Genomic DNA, 20,929 nt, shown 5'->3' with positions numbered 1-20,929 from the left:
AGCACGTGACCAAAGCCAAAATGAAGACCTGGCAAAAAGACCCTGACCAAAGCATTTGATTTTTTCTTCATAGAATAGAAAAATCCTTCACTCAAAGCCCATAGCAGTAGAAGGGAACAAATGTAACTGCTTCTTCATTGGCCTACATTTTGAAATCCTGAAGGGCGACTGCACCTAAGCATGCTCTTTCTTTCACTAGAGTGTCTGAAACACCCACGTGCCAGGATATTTCAGTCTGGAAGGATGTGGGCAGGGATGGACTGGGGGGAGAGGGAGGCAGTGATGCAGTTTCAACTGCACTTTGATTCCTGCTCCACCCATACTTTGAAACCAACTGCCTGGGAGGGGCGGCAGCATGTTTATTCAGGCAGTGCTGAGAGAGTCAATTGACTTCACTGCTCATCATTTCCCCAATTCCTACTCATCTCCCTCTACTTCCTAGGCGTTATAGGCCATGTGTAGAGGAAACAAGAGGCATGTGCGTATGACAGTTTAAAGCGGTCTAAATGCTTTTGCACCACTTTAATGGTGTCGGTGTTTGCATGCCATGGTGGTGCACTGCACATTAATTCCAGCCGCTGTAGGAAATCTGGCAGTGTACTGCACCTTAAATGACTTGGGGCACAAGCTGTTCCCTACAGCTATGGAGCAAAGCGCAGGGCTCTGTGCAGCTCTGTAGGAAGCCTTGCTGGCAGCAGCCCGGGAAAGCAGCTCCACCCAAGAAAAACGGCAACCCTGATCTTCCTTTTTCCCTGCTCTGGAGCCTGCCTGAGTGTGTGGGGGCCCGGTGCTTCCCTCGAGGCCTGCGGTGCCCCTGCGACCGCGGGAGCCAGCTGGTGCTGCCTCTTGGGGTGTGGCTGGTGGATGGAGGGAAGCACCAGGCCCCCCCTCCCCCCAGCCCTGGGACCAGCTGCCAGCTCGTCCTGCCCTCCACCGGAGAGGCAGGTAAGCCAGTGGGGTGTGTACACGACACCAAGGTTTAATCCCGCCTAAATTTGAAGCACTGTTTTTTAAAACCCACAGTCTTTGACGTTCCCCTCCTCAAACGATCCTTTCGTCCGCAACGGCGCCGTCCGTTCGCCCTCCCCAGCGACGTCTCCCAGCCCCGCGGGCTGGGGGTTTTCACTCCAGCCGAAAACCTTAACTACGCCGGGGGCAAAACGGCCGCCAGGGCGGCGCGGTGGCTCAGGCGGGTTAGATCCAGCTTTTATAAAAAGTTGAATGAAAGCTGTCGATGGGACTCCTGCGGCTGTGGGGGTTTAAGGGCACCCATATGGCTGGGCTCCTGTCTGGTGTTTCTTAACTTTCCGCGGGCTCTCGTAACACCTCGTGCGCTCGTTGGGCTCCTGCCATCCCTGGTGTCGGCCCTGGAGCGACGCGCGGCTCCTTTCCCCGTGAGGAGAGCCTCCGCCCAACCCTCACGGGGTAGGGCCTAGGCCGGGCCGCATTTCGGGGTGTCGAGCCAGCGGCAGCGAACCCGCCCACACGTGTCCCGGCTGAGGGCCGGGCCGGGCCGGGCCGGGCCGGGCCTGCGGCTCCTGGCTCCGCCCGCACCACATGACCTTCCGCTGCAAACTTTTCCCGTCCCGCGGCTGGAAAATGGCGGCTTAGGAGCGGGCTTTCCGCAGCATCCCGGCACCATGTCCCGCTGGGTGCCTACCAAGCGGGAGGAGAAGTACGGCGTGGGTGAGCACGGCCCTCGCCCCGCCACAACCCCACTTTGCCCAACTTCGCGCGGGACGCCCCGGCCCCGGTTCCCTCAGCGCGGCCCCGCCGGGCAGCGCCTGCCTCTGCTCCGGGACCCTCGGCCGCCTCCCCAGGGGCCCCGAGACGGCGGGGAAGCGCCTTGGACATCCCCGCCGTCCCCTCCCGGGCTGCCGGGGGCAGGGGGCTGGCTCCCCCCGGGTCCTGCTCCTGGATCCTCTGACGCCAGCTTTCCAGCAGCGACTTTCCAGCTGCCCGGCTTTCTTTGTAGCGGGATAGTCACTTCTATTGTGCGGGAATTACTTTCGCAGGTGTGGCCGGGGTTTATTGCGCCTGTTTGCCAGTTCGTTACCTGTTGGTTTGCACGTGGGGTTGGTCCTGTACGTATCATGCGGTTCGCCAGCCAGGGGGTGACATGTATGTCAAGGGCGGTCGTCATAGAGGATATGCTGGTTTTCTGCTGCTCTGATACCAAACCAGACGCCTGTATGTCTTCTGTTTTTCGCTTGAAGAGAAAACCGGGCACTTTTACGTCCTCTACTTTTATTTTTATTTTTTTAAGCAAAGGCGTCAGGTTTCGTATGAATAGAGGACAACTGGATGGTTCTCTATGATGGCTGTCCTAGGCGTGTCATGAAGCAGGGGCCTTGGGTTGCCTTGTATTTATGCAACCTAGCTGTAGCGGGTGACAACTGTTGAACCAGGATTGTCATTGCCTCCAGATTTGACATGCAGTTTGGAAGAAGTAGAGCATCTTTTACAATCCGGGCTGGCAAGGCTGAAAAAAACCCTCCAGGCTGGCAAGGTCTTTTTGGTGGATGGGAAGGAGTGTACTATTTTAACTGAGCAAAAAAAAAATGCGTCTGGGTTATGCAGTTTAGTTCAGGTTTGTTTTAATTCACCCTTGAGTTGAATAAACGCTTTGCTTCTAAATGTCCAGAGCTGAACCCAAACATTTCAGAGGGTATTTACTTAATTCGGTCCCTCGTCCCTGGGAAGCAGGGGAACCATTCATGCACGTTCGATGTGCGAATTGTAATAGCTTGCCTTGTACCGCGTTTTGTGAATGGTTTGACAACAGTGATGTCTATTTTATGACTCTGTAGTAAGGGAAAAAAGCATGGAAGTGGAAGAGGGAAAGGGTTTTTCATGCTGCTGGGATCACTCTTAAACATAGGTGGCACTTTCTTCTAGTACACTACCATTTGGGAAACCACTTCTGTTTCCACATCTGTCCCTCTAAAATAATAGGGAGGAATTATAGGCTGTGTTTAGTCTCCATCCCCAACTGTTTATTTTTACATTAGTGTCTTGGGGAAATGTTTAGCTAAAAAGAAACATCCTGCATCTCAAGATAGGAAATGCTTTTAATGGAAGTAGTCCTGTGCGTAGGAGAGTGGACTACATCTTACTGGTACTGTGAGCACTTTTCACAAGAGGAAGTGTAAAACCTGATGTTCTGTTTGGAACCGTGAACTTAAGCATTTTTTTTTCTTTTGGGAAAGTTTATTGATGCTATTAGACGTTGTTTTGAAATGTGAAAATTCATTTTTTATCTAATCTGGTTCATTGCCTAAGTCTTTTATTGCATTTATATTTGTAAAAATATTACACGGAAGAGCGAAGGAATTTCTGGGTCTGGTCAGAATAGGAAACTTCAGGCGTTTCTTTTGTGTTCAGTGTATGCATCCCTAGAAAGCTAATGCCTGACTTTTAATGTTTTCTTTTCTGCCCTGGCTTCATAGCAAACCCTTACAAGGCAGATAGCAAATGGAATAATGTTTTATGTGTACTAAGTATAACTTGAATTTCAGGCTCTTTTACAAACGTAAAGGAGGAAATTTAGGTGTTAAAACTGGCGAAGGGTCTGTTAACTTTTTCAGATGCCTCTAAAGATTTCAGATCATATGTAAGGTGACACCTGAATCTTTTGTAATATTTTTAAGCATAATAGGATGAATTCAGTATGTTTATAACAGTGGTGTATACCACTTCATAGAAATGCCTTATTTATATTCAAGTGTGGATTTTATATAAAGTCTCAGAAGTACAGCAGTGTGAAATACTGTTTTTCTTCTCCAATATTGCCCAGATCTAAGTGGGGACTTAATGGTAAAGCAAGAATGGTTCACTCCATTGCTTTAATCCTGTTGGATGGAAGTTCTGTAGCAAAGAAGATCTGTGTAAGTTCTGGTTGGTATAACTGAAAAGATTTAACATAATCAGTTAATGTGGAAAGAGGGGTAGCCGGGCAGAAGCCAAGGTAGAGGTGCACCTTATATGTATCTCTGATTTAGTTGATACACAAGATGCATCTCTACCCTGCCTTCTAGTTAATGTGGAGATATTAATGATCTCCCAGGATGATTTGAGTTTGAACTGCAAGCTGCATATCTTGATTGAAAGGATACTAGGAACTAGGACTGTTTCCAGGAGTTGCAGAATAGGTTGAGGGATCCAGAAAGACCAAAGTAATGTCTCGAGAGGTTAAGGAATATAGAGATATAAATAAAATATTTAAAGGAAACTTGGATATGCATTTGGGAACATTATCACGTAATGAAATTTAGACTTCGTAGAAAAATTGAAATATTACTTCTGATGTTTTTGAAGGACAGGAATATTTGGTAGCTAGTTGACTTAGTAGGGTGGATTCAGCATTTCAGCTCTTTAAAATAATTCAGATTCTGCTCCAGAATGATGCTTACCTTTATATTTCTTAATTCAAAATATATTTTCCCATTTTCCAGTGATCTTTCTTTTCTTTTCTTTTCTTTTTTTTTTTTGTATAATAGTTTCATGACCTCTTTCTGATTAGTTGTGAGTGATTATTCCCTAATGAATTTTAAGTGTGTGGAAGTTAAAAACAGACGTGTTGTTGTTACGAGGGAAAATTAGATTTACAGCCAAGGAACATAAGCATTTTCATTTGTCTGCACTGTACTATTAAATCTGTTCTTAGGCAGATTTTAGGAGCAATAACCTTTCTCCCCGCCCCTTCTCCCTCCTTCATTACTGAATTCCCTTCCAGGATAATTAATATATTTGATTTGGTTACATGTGTGATGCATGTCTTTGTATATTAAACAAAGGGGCTTCTGTCTCTTGCCAGATTTTGGTGAAAAGTTTTTGGCTACCTGTGGCAACTTAACTTCTGAACTGGGGCTGGGGTGGGGGTGGTAGAGATCTAGCTGTGAGAGAGAACTTTTAATTCGTGGGTGTGAATCATTAAAATGAATGCTTTTCATAAAGGAAGAAAATACCTTTCAAGTTAAATATGCATTTCTTTGTTATGGACATATCAATGTAATATAAATGAACATCTTGAATTCTACCAAAATTATCTGTGAGGAAGGCTAACCAAAGAGTAATAGTGTTCCAACTGAGATTTGTTTGATAAAAGTGCTTCTAATGGCTTAATCCAAGTATATTAATAGTTGTAAAGATTAAATAGATCTTGAAATGTCTTCTTTTCACAGCCTTCCTTTGTTTTGTCTCAAGCTCTTAAACTCTCTTCTTTTTTTTCCCTTTCAAATCTTGGTGAAGTATTCTTCCAGTCTAATCAAATGGTGCAGCCTCTGCTATCAAGGATATGGGAGAACCTGATGGTATTATTGTGGAAAGTGATGGATGAAAAGTGGTAGTTGTGAGCCTTTTAATTCAGTTGCCTTGTCCCATCAAGGAGGCAGCAGTTCCTTTAAGCAGCCCAACTGCTTGCTATGCCCAGTCTTGGAAAATGTTAGTAATGTAATCAGCTGTGGAACAATATGAGCTGATGGTCTGAGAATAAAACAGGAACATCTATCATTTCATAAGTAGGATTGTTAACCCAAGTGCAATTGAATCTCGGTGACATGCATTAAAATCATGTTTAACCCTCTGTGCTTCATTATATGTGTGGTATCTTTAAGCAGGAATAACCATCAATAGTGGTGGGGATATAACAATCCTTGAATGTATTTGTTGCAGTTGCAGGAGCTCAGGGAAGTATTTTCTCTCTTTTGAGTTGCATGGTCCTGTACGTGACTAATGTTTGTAATATATCAAGTTCCAGACTTACTGGCTGCGATAGATATCTCAATAGTTTATTCTCTGTATCTGTGTTGTATAGTGGTACTGGTTAGTGTGATATCATAGCAGTGTTCTCAGTAAAGTGTCATAGACAGTCTATTTCCTCTTTACTAATTTACTCTTGTAATGTGGGATTTACAGAGCGTCATGAATATCCGGGGCATACACAAACCAAGATTACTGCCTCATGAAAAGCAGGGTGATAAAACTTTAAAAATATTTATCACTGAATGTAGTTGTAAGTATGACTCAGCTTCACTTCCTACAGCGCTCAATAATGGTTCAGCCAGGAATGTGGGGTGGAATATCTTGTTTCTTAACTGAGTAACAGTGTTGTTGGATTAACATACAGAGAACCATTTAAAACACTGGTATTGTCAGTTATTGTACAGTTTCATGAGGCTATCTTTTTCTCATTTCCAGCCCCCTACACCATCTAATATCTTAATTTTAAATATTATCTCTCATCCCAAGCATTTAATGAAGTTGTTTACATAGAATACCATTGCAATGCTGCAACCTCTGGAGTTGCAGGACCCAGGCAGCCAGGTATGAGTACAAGCAGTTTACATGGCTCAGAGATTTCTTGTCTACCTCTTTTCACTATGATATTATCCTAGGTGATCATGAAACATGTCTACCAACTCCATCATACTCCTGGTTTTAGCTGAGGCGTTGACATTGATCTTTCTCATAAATTCACTAAAAATCTGAGTGAAAAAGAGTTTTTTCAGTTGAATAACATGCCACACGGGGGTGGAGGGAGAAGAGTGGTGTTCACTGGTTCTTAAATATTTAGTTGAATAAATGGTATTAAATGCTGTCTTTTTTGAGTAGTGTGTTTTGCTACTCAGCACCACATACACATCAAGCAGTTTTTAAGAATATGTGAAGAGCTTGATTTCCCTAGCACTATCCATGACAGGAATCTAATTTTTGGCCCTAACAATACAGGGCAATACTGCTACTTGCAGTATAGGACCTATTACTTTCATATTTTGTACTTGTAGGTTTTTCAAGCCATGATTAGGTCTGGTCCTCTCTAGTAAGAGGCACAGTCTACCTTTTTATGACAAATGTCTTGATTCAAGAATCACTTCATTCTGCCACTTATTGGTGACATTTTAATAAACTTGCTGACAGAGTTAGTCTTGGCTCAGATCCTACAAGGGAACAGTTCAGTTTAGCCTCAAGCAGATTTCAGAAATGGGATGTCTTAGCCGCAAAATGTGTAAAATGTGTTAGGGATGCTTTCTGTGTGAGGTATGTGGAAATATGCTAATTATTGATGAATGATGGAGATAATTTTGAATAAGTGGGTGGTATGGGCAGTCTAAGTTTTTTTTAAATTGCCTCCTGTAGTCATGGAGTGTAGGGTTTGTCAATGGTCGGAGGGCTTTAGGGTTCTTCGAAGTGTAATTGCTTGGCAAAGCAGGTGCTCTAAAAATTCAGAATCGTCTGTTTGCAAGCTCACCTCAGTGATGTCCTCCTCTTGCCTCTTATGTAAGGTTTGGGGCTTTGACTGAAGATAATGCTTACAGGCTGAAGTTATACTCCTGAAGGCTTATGGTGACTCTTCTTTTAAGTTTGAGTGCTTATAGACCTGCTGATCTTACCTACCAGGTCTTAAATAAATTCTAAGTAGTAGGGGTTTGTAACAGATAAGAATGTATCACAGTGAACCAGTCCTCCTAAGAACGCAGAACATACTTCTGTTAATGTGGCATATAATGAAAAGTTGTGACCTGTCCACAAACAAATTGCAATATGAATGCTTAGATGTCTTATGGCTATACTTCTTGTACTGCTGTTTTTGGATGTGCTAATAAAGTCTGAGGTGAAATAAGGATACCGTGCCATTCTTAATTTGGAGTTTTTTGGATTTAAATGCTTTATTGAAATGGCAGCTGTTCAGTAGGCTTTCTGGTATGTTATCTTCAGCTTCCTGCTTCATATTATTTGCGCTCTGCTAAAGCACCCGTGCATTAGTGCTGTCCACTTGGGACTTTCATGAAAATGAGATGCGTATCTTAAGAGCCTCTCCTGGTAAGAACTTTAATAATAATTATACTAAACATGGCTTGTGTTATTAGCTTATACTTATTGCACCTTGGTGTTTTTAAGTTTTCTGGTACATTTACTGAAACTATAGTAGAATAAGATGATACTAATTCAGTTCCAAGGTATGGGGGAGAAGCAGTAATGCCAGGGAATAGGATGTAGATCCAAGCAAACCTGGACAAGCTGGAAAGGTGGACAGAGCAGAACTGGGAGCAGTTCAATAAGGAGAAATGCAGAGTGCTTTATCTGCGGAGAAGTAACCAGCTAATATAGGTTAGGAGGAGATGCCCTGGCCAGCACAATGGCTGAAAGGGATCTTTGGGTTTTGGTTGATCACAGAATGAACATGAGCTGCCAGTGCGACGCTGTAGTCAACAGAGCATACTTGGAGGCATTAATCGATGCATTGTGAGCAGGGCTAAGGAAGTGATACTTCCTCTCTACTTGGCATTGGTGAGTCCCCAACTGGAGTACTGTGTCCAGTTCTGGGCGCTGCACTTCAAAAAAGATGTGGAGAATCTTGAAAGGGTCCAGAGAAGGGCCAGACGATTGATTAAGGTTCTGGAGGACAAACCTTATGAGGGGAAAGACTAAGGGATCTGGGATTGTTCATCTGGGGAAGAGAAGATTGAGGAGGAATTTGATGGCCATGTGTAAGTATGTAAGGGATGAATATTGGGAGCTGGGAGAAAAACTGTTCACTGGAGTGTCCCAAGGGATGACAAGGTGCAATGGCGATAAACTGTTAGAGGAAGGTTTCAGGTTGAATGCAAGGAAGAACTTCTTTTTGGTAAGGGTGACTAGAATCTGGAGTAGACTTCCTAAGGAGGTGGTGCAGTCCCCAACCTTGGAAGTCTTTAAGAGGAGACTGGATAGACACCTTGCTGGGATCATTTGATCTCAGCAGTATTCCTGCCCAGGGCAGTGGGGTTGGAGTCTGATCTTGCAAGGTCCCTTCCAGCCTTTAATTCCTATGATTCTGTGACTGGTAGTATTATGTAGGACTGCCTAATACACATTTTTTGAAGTGTCAAGATCATTCTATTGGTGATAACCAAATTGTCATGTTTATGAACATATATTCCAGAATTTCTCTGATTGGGACAAGTTACTAAAATAATTGAGCACTATCAAATGCTACTAAAGAGTTGTTTAGCCCCTTTCAAGAGTTGGCCCATAGCTTTAGTACAAACCACACACTTGCTCTTAAATTTATAATAAAAAAGTAGTATGCTTATAATTATGGCTTCATAAAAGACATGGCTGGTATTTTAAATGAAAAAAATCTGGTATTTTCGCAGTTTGGTCTTGGTTGCATTTTCCCCCTCAACGCTAGGATGGGAGGAATTCCTGTTGTAATGCAGTGATATGTCCTGTATGAATCTTAATAGCCGTAGTTTCTGATTCACTGGTGCCTAGGCGTTAATTATGTATGTACACTCCTCTCTTTGGGCCTGTAGCTCCTAATACTCATAGTTCCCTGATTTATCCACTGAAATAAGACAAGATCTGATATGTTTCGAGGAAGCTCTTGAGTATAGGTTTCAAACATGGCTTGCAGGTCAAATCTGGCCTAAGGAACACCACCATCTGGCCTCCTGATACAGCCCCTGGGTCTGATCAGATCCCCATGAGGCATGGGGCATTCCTGTGGTACAGGCCTGGTCCACAGATCACATCAAGCCCACGGACCCCCTCCTCAAAGCAGCATATGTGACCTGGCAGTTGCTTCAGCTGGTCTGGGACTAGTGCTGCAGGCAGCACGGGTCCCTAAGTGGCTGGAATGGGAACTGCGTTTGGTGCAGACCACTCAAAGCAGCAGAGGTGCTGGACAGCGCCACATGCAAAGCCTCTTCTGGGATGTGCGCCACACGTAAGGACTGCTCTAGATGGTCTGGAACTTGACTGTCTCTGACTCCCACGTTGGAGGCGTATTTTAAAACAGTTCTTGGTGCTGAATTGCTTTGTGCTCATCTTTCAAGGATGCGGTCTATTTTTGTTTTTGGGGTGATAGTGGCATCTAGTTTCTCTGTTATGGGATACCCCCCTTTACAGTTCCCTTATGTGCACTTTACAATACAAACTGTTCCCTCTTAAATTTGATCCCATTCTAGATTGTGTGGCTGCATAAAAGCTTTATGTTAGGATGGAGAAAGATCTTTTTTTTTTTTATTTGGAACATGGTGTTCCTTGTTGTTAGTTTGCCCTTTCTATTACAGACCTAGTGTTGCTTATATGGATGTTATTGAGCTTGTTTCTTTAGTTTCCTGTTGGTTAATTTCAGATTTTATGGGGATCTTTTTCTACCAAGAATTTTCTTACACACAGTACTTATCTGTGCTACAGAAGACTAGCCCAGTGCTTTATTAACATCTGTACTATAAGAACAACAGACACAATTGATCATAATCGAACTCTACTCAACCACTACTGGCTTCTCCAAACAGCATGGGTAATTCATCTCATTATGTGCATTAATCTAAAGATAAAATCGCACATATTTTCACATTAGTTTGTATAAAGCTTGAAACTAATTTAAATGCAATGATTCAAATTGCGTTGATTTCAAGATCTGTGTGGTTTTTTTTTTTCAGTATGAAGCAGTACGCTGCTCTGGCCACCTACAGTTTCCCCAGTTCAGTAGGTCCCTGCCTTTTGTTTAATGCTTCAAAGGGCCTTTTTTTTCCTCCCCAAGGTTGATTGCCAGCTATTACACTGTTAGTATTACAGCTGCATCAAGCCCAGTGTTTGGCATCTGTGTAAGACAGGACTTTCTTTCAGGGCTCTCTCTGTGTGGATTCTTCTTTTCAGGAAGAATTGTTTTGGCCTTTTTATTTCTAGTGTGGAGATTAGTTTTGATTGTGAGGGTCTTTCTGCAGTATGTCAGGGGGACAGAGGCAGAAATTCTAGCATTGCTAGTGTTTGATTGGGACCTGGTACTCCAGTCCAAGGGGCCAGCACTGTTGCTTGGCTTTTAGTTTCTCAGGTGTATTATGGCCAGTTTGAAATATGACTTAACTTTGTAAGTTTCTTTCTTACTCCTTTTTCAAACAAGACCATGTGTGGCTATAGAATCTTAGAACAAACCATTTAAAAGGGAAGGAAGGAAATGCCAAGGATGGTACTTTTTTATCCTTTTCTAGATTACTTTGTTTTAATCTATCTCAAATGTTGGAAGGGAGATAAATTTGAATACCCGATCTTCTGTTTTTCATTACTTTCTGCTGCTCTTAGAGATCTGCAAGAGTGTCTTCTTAGTTGCAGCCTTCTCTTGCAGCTCCAAGCAGTTCTCTATTTAAAAAGATATTTGCTTTGAAAATTCTTTCTCCCAAGTACCTTAAGCCCCTGATGTCTTATAATAGATCAGGTGCCACTTGTTCCTTTCTTCTTCCCCTGTTGCATCCTCACTCAGGGAACTCATGGACAGGATCCCCTGTGAAGCCATACTGAAGGGGAGAGGAGTCTAGGAAAGCTGGCTAGATTTTAAAGAAGATGTACTGAGGGTGCAGGAACAAACCATCTCAGTGTGCAGGAAGACCTGCAAGGATGGCAGACGACCAGCTTGGCTTAGCAAGGAACTCTACTGTTCAGTAAACTAAATCACAAAAAAGAAGCTTATAAGAAGTGGAAACTTAGACAAATAACTAGGGAAGAATATAAGAGCATTGCTCAGGCCTATAGGGATGAAGTTAGGAAGGCCAAAGCACAACTGGAGTTGCAGCTAGCAAGGGGTGTGAAGGGTAACAAGAAGGGTTTCTACAAGTATCTTAGTAGCAAGAGGAGGATCAGGGAAAGTGCGAATTCCTTACCAAATGGGGGAGGCAACCTTGTGACAGGATGCAGAAAAGGCTGAAGTGCTCAATACCTTTTTTGCCCCAGTCTTCACAGGCAAGGTCAGCTCACAGACTGTTGCACCAGGCAGCGCAGTTTGGGGAGGAGGTGAGCAGCCAGCAGTGGTGAAAGAACAGGTTAGGGACTATTTAGAAAAGCTGGATATATGCAAGTTGTGGGGCCAGATGGGATGTACCCGAGGGTGCTGAGGGAGTTGGCTGATGTGATTGCAGAGCCATTGGCCATCATCTTTGAAAAGTCATGGCTATCAGGAGAGAGTCCTGGGTTACTGGAGAAGGGCAAACATAGTACCCATGTTTAAGAAAGGGAAAAAGGAGGACCTAGGGAACTGCAGTACCTGGAAAAATCGTGGAGCAGATCCTCAAGGAATCCATTTTTAAGTACTTGGAGGAGAAGGTGGTTAGGAACAGTCAGCATGGAGTCACCAACGGTAAGTCTGATGCCTGACCAACCTGATTTGCCTTCTACAATGAGGTGACTGGCTCTGTAGATGCAGGGAGACCAGTGGATGTGGTGTACCTTGATTTTTAGCAAGGCTTTTGATAACATCTCCCACAAGATTCTCACAGGCAAGCTAAGGAAGCATGGGCTGTATGAATGGACTGTAAGGTGGATATAAAACTGGCTGGAGCATCAGACTTAAAGAGTAGTAATCAATGGCTTGATGTGTAGTTGGCAGCTGGTATCATGTGGAGTGCCCCAGGGGTTGGTCCTGGGGCTGGTTTTGTTCCATGTCTTCATCAGTGACCTGGAAGATGGCACAGAGTGTGTCCTCAGCAAGTTTGCAGATGACACCAAGGTGGGGGGAATAGTAGATATGTTGGAGGGGAGGGCTGGGATTCAGAGTGACCTAGACATTGGAGGATTGGGCCAAAAGGAATCTCATGAGGTTCAACAAGGACAAGTGCACAGTCCTGCACTTAGGATGGAAAAATCCCATGCACCAGTACAGGCTGGGGGCTGACTGACTGGGCAGCAGCTCTGCAGAAAAGGGCCTGGGGGTTACAGTGGACAATAAGCTGAATATGAGCGAACAGTGTGCCCTTATAGCCAAGAAAGCCAATAGTGTACTGGGCTGCATTGGTATGTGTGTTGCCAGTAGATCAAGGGAAGTGATTCTTCCCTCTGTTCAGCACTGGTGAGGCTACATCTGGAGTACTGTGTTCAGTTTTGGGCCCCCCACTACAGAAAGGATGTGGGAAAATTGGAGAGAGTACAGTGGAGGGTGACAAAAATGGTTTGGTGACGGGGGCATGCCTTCTGAGGAGAGGCTGAGGAAACTGGGCTTATTTAGTCCGGAGAAGAGGAGACTGAGAAGGTGATGTAAAAATCGTGGTTCGTTTCTCGGGAGGAGGAAAAAAAAACCCTTCAGCTACAGACACACTCTATTAGCAACACAAAAGGTATATATTTGCAAATAGGGTCAGAGAGAGAGACAAAAGATCAAACACTCTGCCCCCGGGCACAATCATTAGCAGGCTTTTATCCCCTCTCTCCTGACCACGTGTGCAGAAGGAGGAACTTTTACAACTCATTTCCGGTTCATACAAACATATATGTAAACATGTCGCTTCATACGTCCCATGTGCATTATAATTAACTACTTAAGTATGCGGGGCGGATAGGCTTAATATGCATTAGGTTATCACGCGTGCGTAGAAGGGATCCAAGGTTACTCAAGGTTCAACCTGAAGGCTGAAATGGCAATTGCTCTTATCTTAGCCTAAGAATGTGGGGGTCATGAAAGAAAGTGTGATTTAGTGTAACATAGAGATAGTAAATTTGCAGAACAAAGAGAGAGTGGTACCTTAGTACAAAGGGCCTTTGGTGGTTTTCCCTTCAATTTCCAACCCCCCCCTTCCCTCTCCCATTAAGGAGACAAGGAGGGCTAGCAGCTGTGTTTTTTCTAAATCTGCTATTGATAATGCATTTTTAATAATATTTCTAACAAAGGGACTAATAGCAGCCTTCAACTGCCTGAAGAGGGGTTTGAAAGAAGTTGGACCTAGACTGCTTTCAGTGGTGGCAGATGACGGAACAAGGAGCAACAGTCTCAAGTTGCAGCAAGGGAAGCTTAGGTTAGATAGTAGGAAGAATTTTCTCACTAAGAGGGTAATAAAACACTGGAACAGGTTATCCAGAGAGGTGATGGAAGCTCCGTCTTGGGATGATCTGGTTGGGGATGGTCCTGCATTGAGCCCTCTGCTAGATGGCCTTCTGAGGTACCTTCCAACCCTGACTTTCTAGGATTCTATGCCAAAGAATCTTATCAGGCTTGGGCTTGGTGGATGCAGGCTGTTACGAGTCCTTTGAGTTTTCTTGCATTTTCTTCCATTATTTGGGGGTGTTGGTTGTAGCTCTGTTGGTCTAAGGACATACCCAAAGAACCTTGTCTGCATAAGGGCGGTTGTACCCAAAAGCTTGCAAAGAAGAATTTTTCCAACTATTTTAATTGGTCTAATAAAAGATATCGTACTTACTCAAAGAACCCTGTCTCTCTTCCATTAGGTCTTCTCAGAATCCATCTGGATACTATCACAATAGAGAGACTTCTTAGAAATGCGGATCGTCCCATTCTATACTTGAGAAATCAATTAACTCCTTCAAAAAGGCAGCTATTATGCCTGTAAGAAGGCACAACTGTTTTGTAGCTCTTCTGTTCTGGACCTTTTTGAGATGAAGGAAGAATGACTTAATAGAACTCATCATATCAGACTCTGGAAATTTGTGGTACATGTGGAATATCCTACCCTGGTTAGGAAAGGGTTCATTAGCAGCAGGGCTGTTCAAAAGCTCTGCCGTGTGCAAATAAAAAAAGTTTCTGTCGCTATGATGGGCTCCTCTTTTCTTCATCTCTGCTGGACTGTTTCTAACACAGGTAGAGTTTAACCTGAATGAGTAAAACAAAGTCCCTAAACATTTTTTGTAGTTTGAAAAAATCAGAAGCGCCCTAAATTTTCTTTTGCTCCTTTGAGCTGCAGAAGTCCCATCTGTTGTAGACTGATGGACTGCTAGGTATTTGAATGGGAGAAGATTAAATTATTGACTTTACCTTTCTTTTTCCATTCCGTTTGTAAAGTTTACCGTTTTGTAGTGATTATTGTGTGCAGTGTTAACCTAGTGTAGGATTTTCTCGAATGAATTTCATTCTAATTCAATTGTTAGGTGCTTTGATCAGACTTGCAGCTTACTTCATACCTACTTGTTGCTCAAATTAGTGGTTAGTTATGAAGATGGTTTGAATTGATAACGTAGTATATTTTAATCTAATTCTACATATGAACATATGTCTCAGTAGTAATGCCAGCACAGACTTTGAGTTTGTTCTACCTTTCAAACTTTCTAAACACTTTTCTTCTCTCTGATCAAAGAAATCGGTACTGCATTACTCAGCATTGTGTGAGATATGGGGTAGACGACCACTTCCAGCTGCAGGCCAGAATGACCTACCCCAAGTTGGAGGTGGACAGGCAGGCGTCAGGGCCATGCTGTTGCCACTGCTCGTCTCCCTGTGGGCTGTAGATTGCCAGCCCTTGTCATAGACAGTAGCACATGGCAGAATTTCAGTAGCAGGATTTATAAACCTTTCTTCTTTAAGGAAATGCATACAAACTTACTGGCTCAGAGATATTAATTGAGCTATTGATTTCACATTCTAACACAAATGTCCTGACTGGAATCCTGATTTATAGCATCTAATATTGGTGATTTTCCTCAATACTTTGCTTGCTGTGAGAACACATTAAAGTGCTGTCCTCTTACTGGGAAAATGTGAATAGTAGGTCATGTATCACTGCCTACAAATGTTAATTTTTTTCTTTTTTGGTCCTGAATGTATGACCTTTTATTTAGCTGAAATATATAATACTTGTTTAAGTGGTCCAGGTTTCTGTGCATCAAAATCTGCCTTTGTTTACTACCTCATTGGTCTGTGTGTGGGGTGTGAACTTGATGAGAAATGATAAGTAAATATAAAGATAAGTCATTGATTAAAATTACTAGGTAGCTGTGTACTGAGAACTGGCATCTGTGGGAGTGTGCTAGAAGTGTCTCATCTCACTGAGGATTTTTCCCTATTAACAGCTGTTTTCAGAAGTATTGGGAAGTTAGAAATCTCATCCATCCTTTCTCTTCCAGCCCAATAATGAACATTCCTGATGCAAATAAATTGCTTTACCCATTTTCCTTAATCTAAGCCACTCCCATGCTGTCTTATTTCCAGTGGCAATTGGAGACTTCCTTGAAATCATCTGACAGTGTAAGTAATGTAATGTGCACTGTGGTGTTGTAGTTAAACCACACCCAGTTCCATATATGACTTTTAAATGCCATTGTAGCCTGAGAGGGTCTTAAGCTTTCACATAGTTGCCTATAAAGCTTCTCATTCTGAAGGCTCCCATGTAGCATTACAAGCTTTCTAGGCAGGCTTTATTTGCTGCTGTTGTGCAATTCTGTAAAAGTAACACATGGCATCTTTTGCATATGACAGTTTTACAGCCTAGTTTAGGACCTTGAATCTGCCCAGGATACCTGGGTTAACACTTGTGCTCTTGCAAAACATTTTATAGTTCTTGAAGTAATTGGGACTTCAGACTTGTCCTGCACAAAATCCAGAATTTGGTAGCAGAATACTGTTCCCAGCTAGGTTTCTGATTTGATACTCATTGTATCAGTACTTCTTGGCAGAGGTGTCCTGAATTATCATGAATTTAAACAAGCACCCAACCTTGCCAACCTCATCACCAGAAGCAAACTTCCTATGGCCCAAAACGCACCGAATGGATCCAGCCAATGTCAGGACAAGAAATGTAAAACCTGCCAACACATCTCCACAACACTCACAATTACTACATCCCACAACAGAACCATCAGCCTTCCTGGATCTTACACCTGCACCTTCAGAAGTATAATACATCTCATCCAGTGCACAAAATGCCCTGATGGAAAATATGTAGGCAAAACCAAACAACAACTGCACACCAGAATGAATGCACATTGGACATCTATCAAAGACAAGAATACCCAGTTACTGGGAGAGGCAGGGGGAGCAGCACATTTCTCATAAGAAGAAAAAACACTCTCCAATATCTGAGTTCTAATCCTCAAAGGGAATTTACAAAATACTTTCCATAGACACGCCTATGAACTTCACTTCAGCAATCTACTGGATACAAAAAATCATGGACTAAGTATAGACATTGGATTTATGGCACGTTATAACCCCCCTAACATCTGACTCCCCAGGTAAACCCTTCACTTTTTACCAGGTATTCTCATTTACTCCCTGCCCCCCCCCCCACTTCTGTCTATCATCCTTTGGCTACAGCCACTTTCATTTCTCCCTCCCCCCCCCATACCTGTCTTGTACCTACTGACCACCTCAGTTTACATTTTCACTGACTGGCTTTCTTGTATACCTACTGGCCTCTGGCTGCTTTACGATTCCAAATCCAGGAAGAGCACAGACCATCTGCATCAGCCTGATGAAGTGTGTTTGTGCCCAAAAGCTTGCCAAGAAGAATTTTTCCAACTATTTGAGTTGATCTAGTAAAAGATACCAGATTTACCCATAGAACCTTGTCTGCCTGAATTACCACATTCATTTATGGTAGGACCAGTGTTCCCTCTAAGCTGCACATGTACGCAGCTGCACACAGTAAAAAAACCATGTGGTGCAACAACGGGGGACCATCGCGCACCTACCTCCTGGGGCTTTCCACAATTGGGCTCAGGCGGCCTCAGGCTTACCTGGCCTCAGACCCCTTCTCGGGTCCTACGCCCCACTGGGGTTTTTTGCCTGCGCCCACACTGGGCTCCTTCCGATGCTGCCCACACTGGGGCCGGGGTCGGGACACTCCCAAAACGCAGTGCCCTCTCCGGTGCCAGGAACCCCCCTCACTACTGGAGAGCTCCCATGAGGCCTCCTCCACCCCTACAGCCTTACCCGGTCCTCCAGTTCTTACAATGACAAAACAGAAAACACAAAGCCCCTTGGCTATAACATAAATCCCAAGCCAACCTGGCTATCCTTTATATGTATCCCTGCTAGGGTTTCCTCCACCCAGTATCCTTATGCCAACACTGCTCAGGCCATCAGCCTTCTCTACCATGCCTGCTCTGCTTGCTCCAGCAGAGCTCCAAGCCTCCTTGGTTGCCAGAAAGGAACTGACCTCTGGCCTCGGCCTCGCTGTTTATATAGGCCAGGCCCTTCCCCCTTCTGGTCAGCTGACCAGACTGGTTGCCCTGGCAACCTGCACCTGTGTTGCTCTGGTGAGCGGCAGCTGAGGCCATATTACTCTTATCAGTAGCAGGCACCCTAGTGCCCTGCTACAGGTACTCTTAGGTGTGTTCTTTGGAGCTCTTCTATTCAAGTAATGGTCTTCCCCTGAACTTGCTTAATTTAGGACTTCTGATACAATTATGATGCACAGTGGCTTGGCTGAAGTTCATATTTTGTAAAATTTAATTCATGCATTTATACTGATGTACAATAACAGCTTGGAAGGATAATATAAGGAATGCAGTTTGATAACCAGTAATAATTCTAAGTCAGACTAATATGTCCTATTCAAAAAAACAACATCTATTTATTTGCATGCTACTGCATTTTCATTCACACACGGCAAAACTTATTCACTGTAGTGTATGTGTTTCTGGATCCTGTTATCCAGTATTAGCTGTGGGCCATTAAATACACATTTCCTAATTGTCAAACTTAAAACACAACTACAAGTGTTTACAGTATTCATCAATTTTGGCTACTATGAGATTAAACATTACAATCGATGATAACCAGGGATCCTGGTTTTCTGTTTCCCATGGAAAAACAAAGAAAACATGGATTTCCCCTTTTTTATCAGAGAAAACACCGATTTTTTTTTTCTCCTTTTAGCAGAGAAACCCATTAATTCCCTGCTTTTGTAAACAGCTCTGCAGGCTGGTTGAGCTCCAGCCTGCAAGAGCTGTTTGCAAACAGGGCGGGAAACCCCAAGCCCTGCCCGGAGGGGGAGGGGAAGGGCAGGGCCTGAGGCGTTCAGTCAACCACAGCTCTGCTCAGCTCAGCTTTGCTCTTCGCTCCTGAAGCCTGAGGTAAGTGGGGCTTGCAAGAGGCTAGGGGCCCCTCTGGAAGGGCTGGGGGTTGTGGGACATGGCTGGGGGGCTCTGTCAGGGCTGGGGGGGGACAGGAGCTGGCCCCACCCCCACCTGAGCAGGCAGAGCAGTGCAGGAGATGGCTACATGCTGCTTCTGCTGCAGCTGCCTGCTGTCGGGGGCAGGGAGCTGCAGACTTAGTACCCTGGCCCTATAGCCCTGGCAGCTGGGGGCCCCCTCCAGCAGTGCCAGGGTGCAGGAGCTGTGGGTGGGGGCAATGAAGGACAACAGCAGGGTTGCGATGGCTTTGGGGGTGAGTGAGGGGCACCAGCAGGGCTGGGGGGGTTGTTGAGGGGCACCAGCAGGGCTAGTGGGGGCTGCAGGGGGCTTTTAATTTTAATACTGGATTTGGGGGTTTTTTTATCAGGCAATTTGCTGGTTTTTTTATCAGAGCAAACCAGGATCCCTGATGATAACCAACCTATGGCAATAACTTAAAAAGGTGAACTTGACCATATTCATGTATCTCTGAAGATATGTCAGTTTTGTCTGTTTTCTTCCATCTGTAGTAATATTGAATGTTTCTTTAAAGTTCAGTGTCAACCAGTTATTGCAGGTCCAGAATTTCTGTGTGCCTGTTGTTAATATTGAACAGCTTTTCATTAGCAGGAAGATGGTATAGATTTCATAGACATTAGGGCTGGAAGGGACCTCGGGAGATCATCGAGTCCAGCCCCCTGCCCAAAGGGCAGGAAGTCAGCTGGGGTCCTAGGATCCCAGCAAGATAAGCATCCAATTTACTCTTGAAGGTGTTCAATGTAGGTGCTTGAACCACCTCCGCTGGCAGACTGTTCCAGACCTTGGGGGCTCAGACAGTAAAGAAATACTTCCTTATGTCCAGCCTGAAACGGTCTTGCAGGAGTTTGTGACCGTTCGACCTCGTCATCCCTTGGGGTGCTCTGGTGAACAAACGTTCCCCCACATCCTGGTGGTCACCCTTGGTAAACTTATAGGTGGCCATCAGATCATCCCTGAGCCTACACTTTTCCAGGCTAAAGAGTCCCATGGCTCTCAGCCTGTCATCGTAAGATCTGTTTTCCTGACCTCTGATCATGCGCGTGGCTCTCCTCTGGACTCTCTCAAGCTTCTCCACATCCTTTTTGAATTGTGGAGCCCAAAACTGGACGCGGTACTCCAGCTGCGGCCTCACCAAGGCCGAGTACAAGGGGAGGATGACGTCCTGGGATTTGCTCGAGAAACATCTATGGATGCACGCCAGCGTTTTGGTCGCTTTACTACCCGCAGCATCGCATTGCAGGCTCATGTTCATCTTGTCCCCAAGTCTTTTTCTTCTGTAGTGCTATCCAACGTAGCACTGCCGAGCCTATAAGGAAGCTGCAGGTTTTTTCTCCCAAGGTGGAGAACCTTGCATTTTTTGGTGTTAAACACCATGAGGTTCTCGTCCGCCCATTTACTGAGCTTGTCCAGGTCAGCCTGGATCACCCGCCTATCTTCTGGCGTGGATGCTTTGCCCCAAAGTTTGGTATCATCGGCGAACTTGGCCAGTCCACTCCTGACTCCAATGTCCACATCATTAATGAAGATGTTGAACAGGATGGGTCCCAGGACAGAGCCTTGAGGGACCCCACTGGTCACAGGGCACTATGATGAGCGACTGCCATTGATTACAACCCTCTGGGTCCGACCACGGAGCCAGTTTCCCAGCCAGCGGATCGTGGTGGAGCCAAGGCCACAACTGGCCAGTTTGGCCAAGAGGTGATCGTGGGATACCAGATCAAAGGCTTTTTTGAAGTCAAGATATATGACATCAATCTCTTCTCCCTTGTCCAGGTGATAGGTCACCTGGTCATAGAAGGAAATGAGATTGGTCAAACAAGGCCTACCCGCAACAAACCCATGCTGGCTATCCCTTAGGATGTTAGCCTGGGCCAGTCCCTCAAGGATGGCCTCCTTAATAAACTTTTTTAAGATCTTCCCCAGGATAGAAGTCAGGCTAATGGGCCTGTAGTTAGCCGGATCCACTCTCCTCCCTTTCTTGAATATCGGCACCACATTGGCCTTCTTCCATTCTTCGGGCACTACACCAGAGCGCCAGGAGTTTTCAAAGATCCGTGCCAGGGGCTGGGCTATG

The 20,929-nt window shown here is 44.5% G+C and overlaps 1 protein-coding gene across 2 annotated transcripts in view; it reads left to right on the top strand.

Moving 5' to 3' along the window:
- Positions 1 to 1,505: 1,505 nt before the first annotated feature.
- Positions 1,506 to 20,929, top strand: part of DOCK1 (dedicator of cytokinesis 1) — a 553,358-nt gene continuing 533,934 nt past the window's right edge. Inside the window, exon 1 of one of the 2 annotated variants that reach the window (XM_090058391.1) lies at positions 1,506 to 1,686. In XM_090058391.1, the coding sequence (XP_089914517.1) occupies positions 1,641 to 1,686 (46 nt within the window). In that variant the 5' untranslated portion in view covers positions 1,506 to 1,640. The remainder of the gene's footprint in view (positions 1,687 to 20,929) is intronic. The other variant, XM_090058392.1, reaches the window with a different exon arrangement.

Source organism: Crocodylus siamensis, chromosome 7, assembly GCF_052110815.1.
Source record: "Crocodylus siamensis isolate JL-2025a chromosome 7, ASM5211081v1, whole genome shotgun sequence".
Lineage (NCBI taxonomy): Eukaryota > Metazoa > Chordata > Crocodylia > Crocodylidae > Crocodylus > Crocodylus siamensis.
Note: the sequence above shows the minus strand (reverse complement) of the source record. Positions and strands in the feature narration are given on the sequence as shown.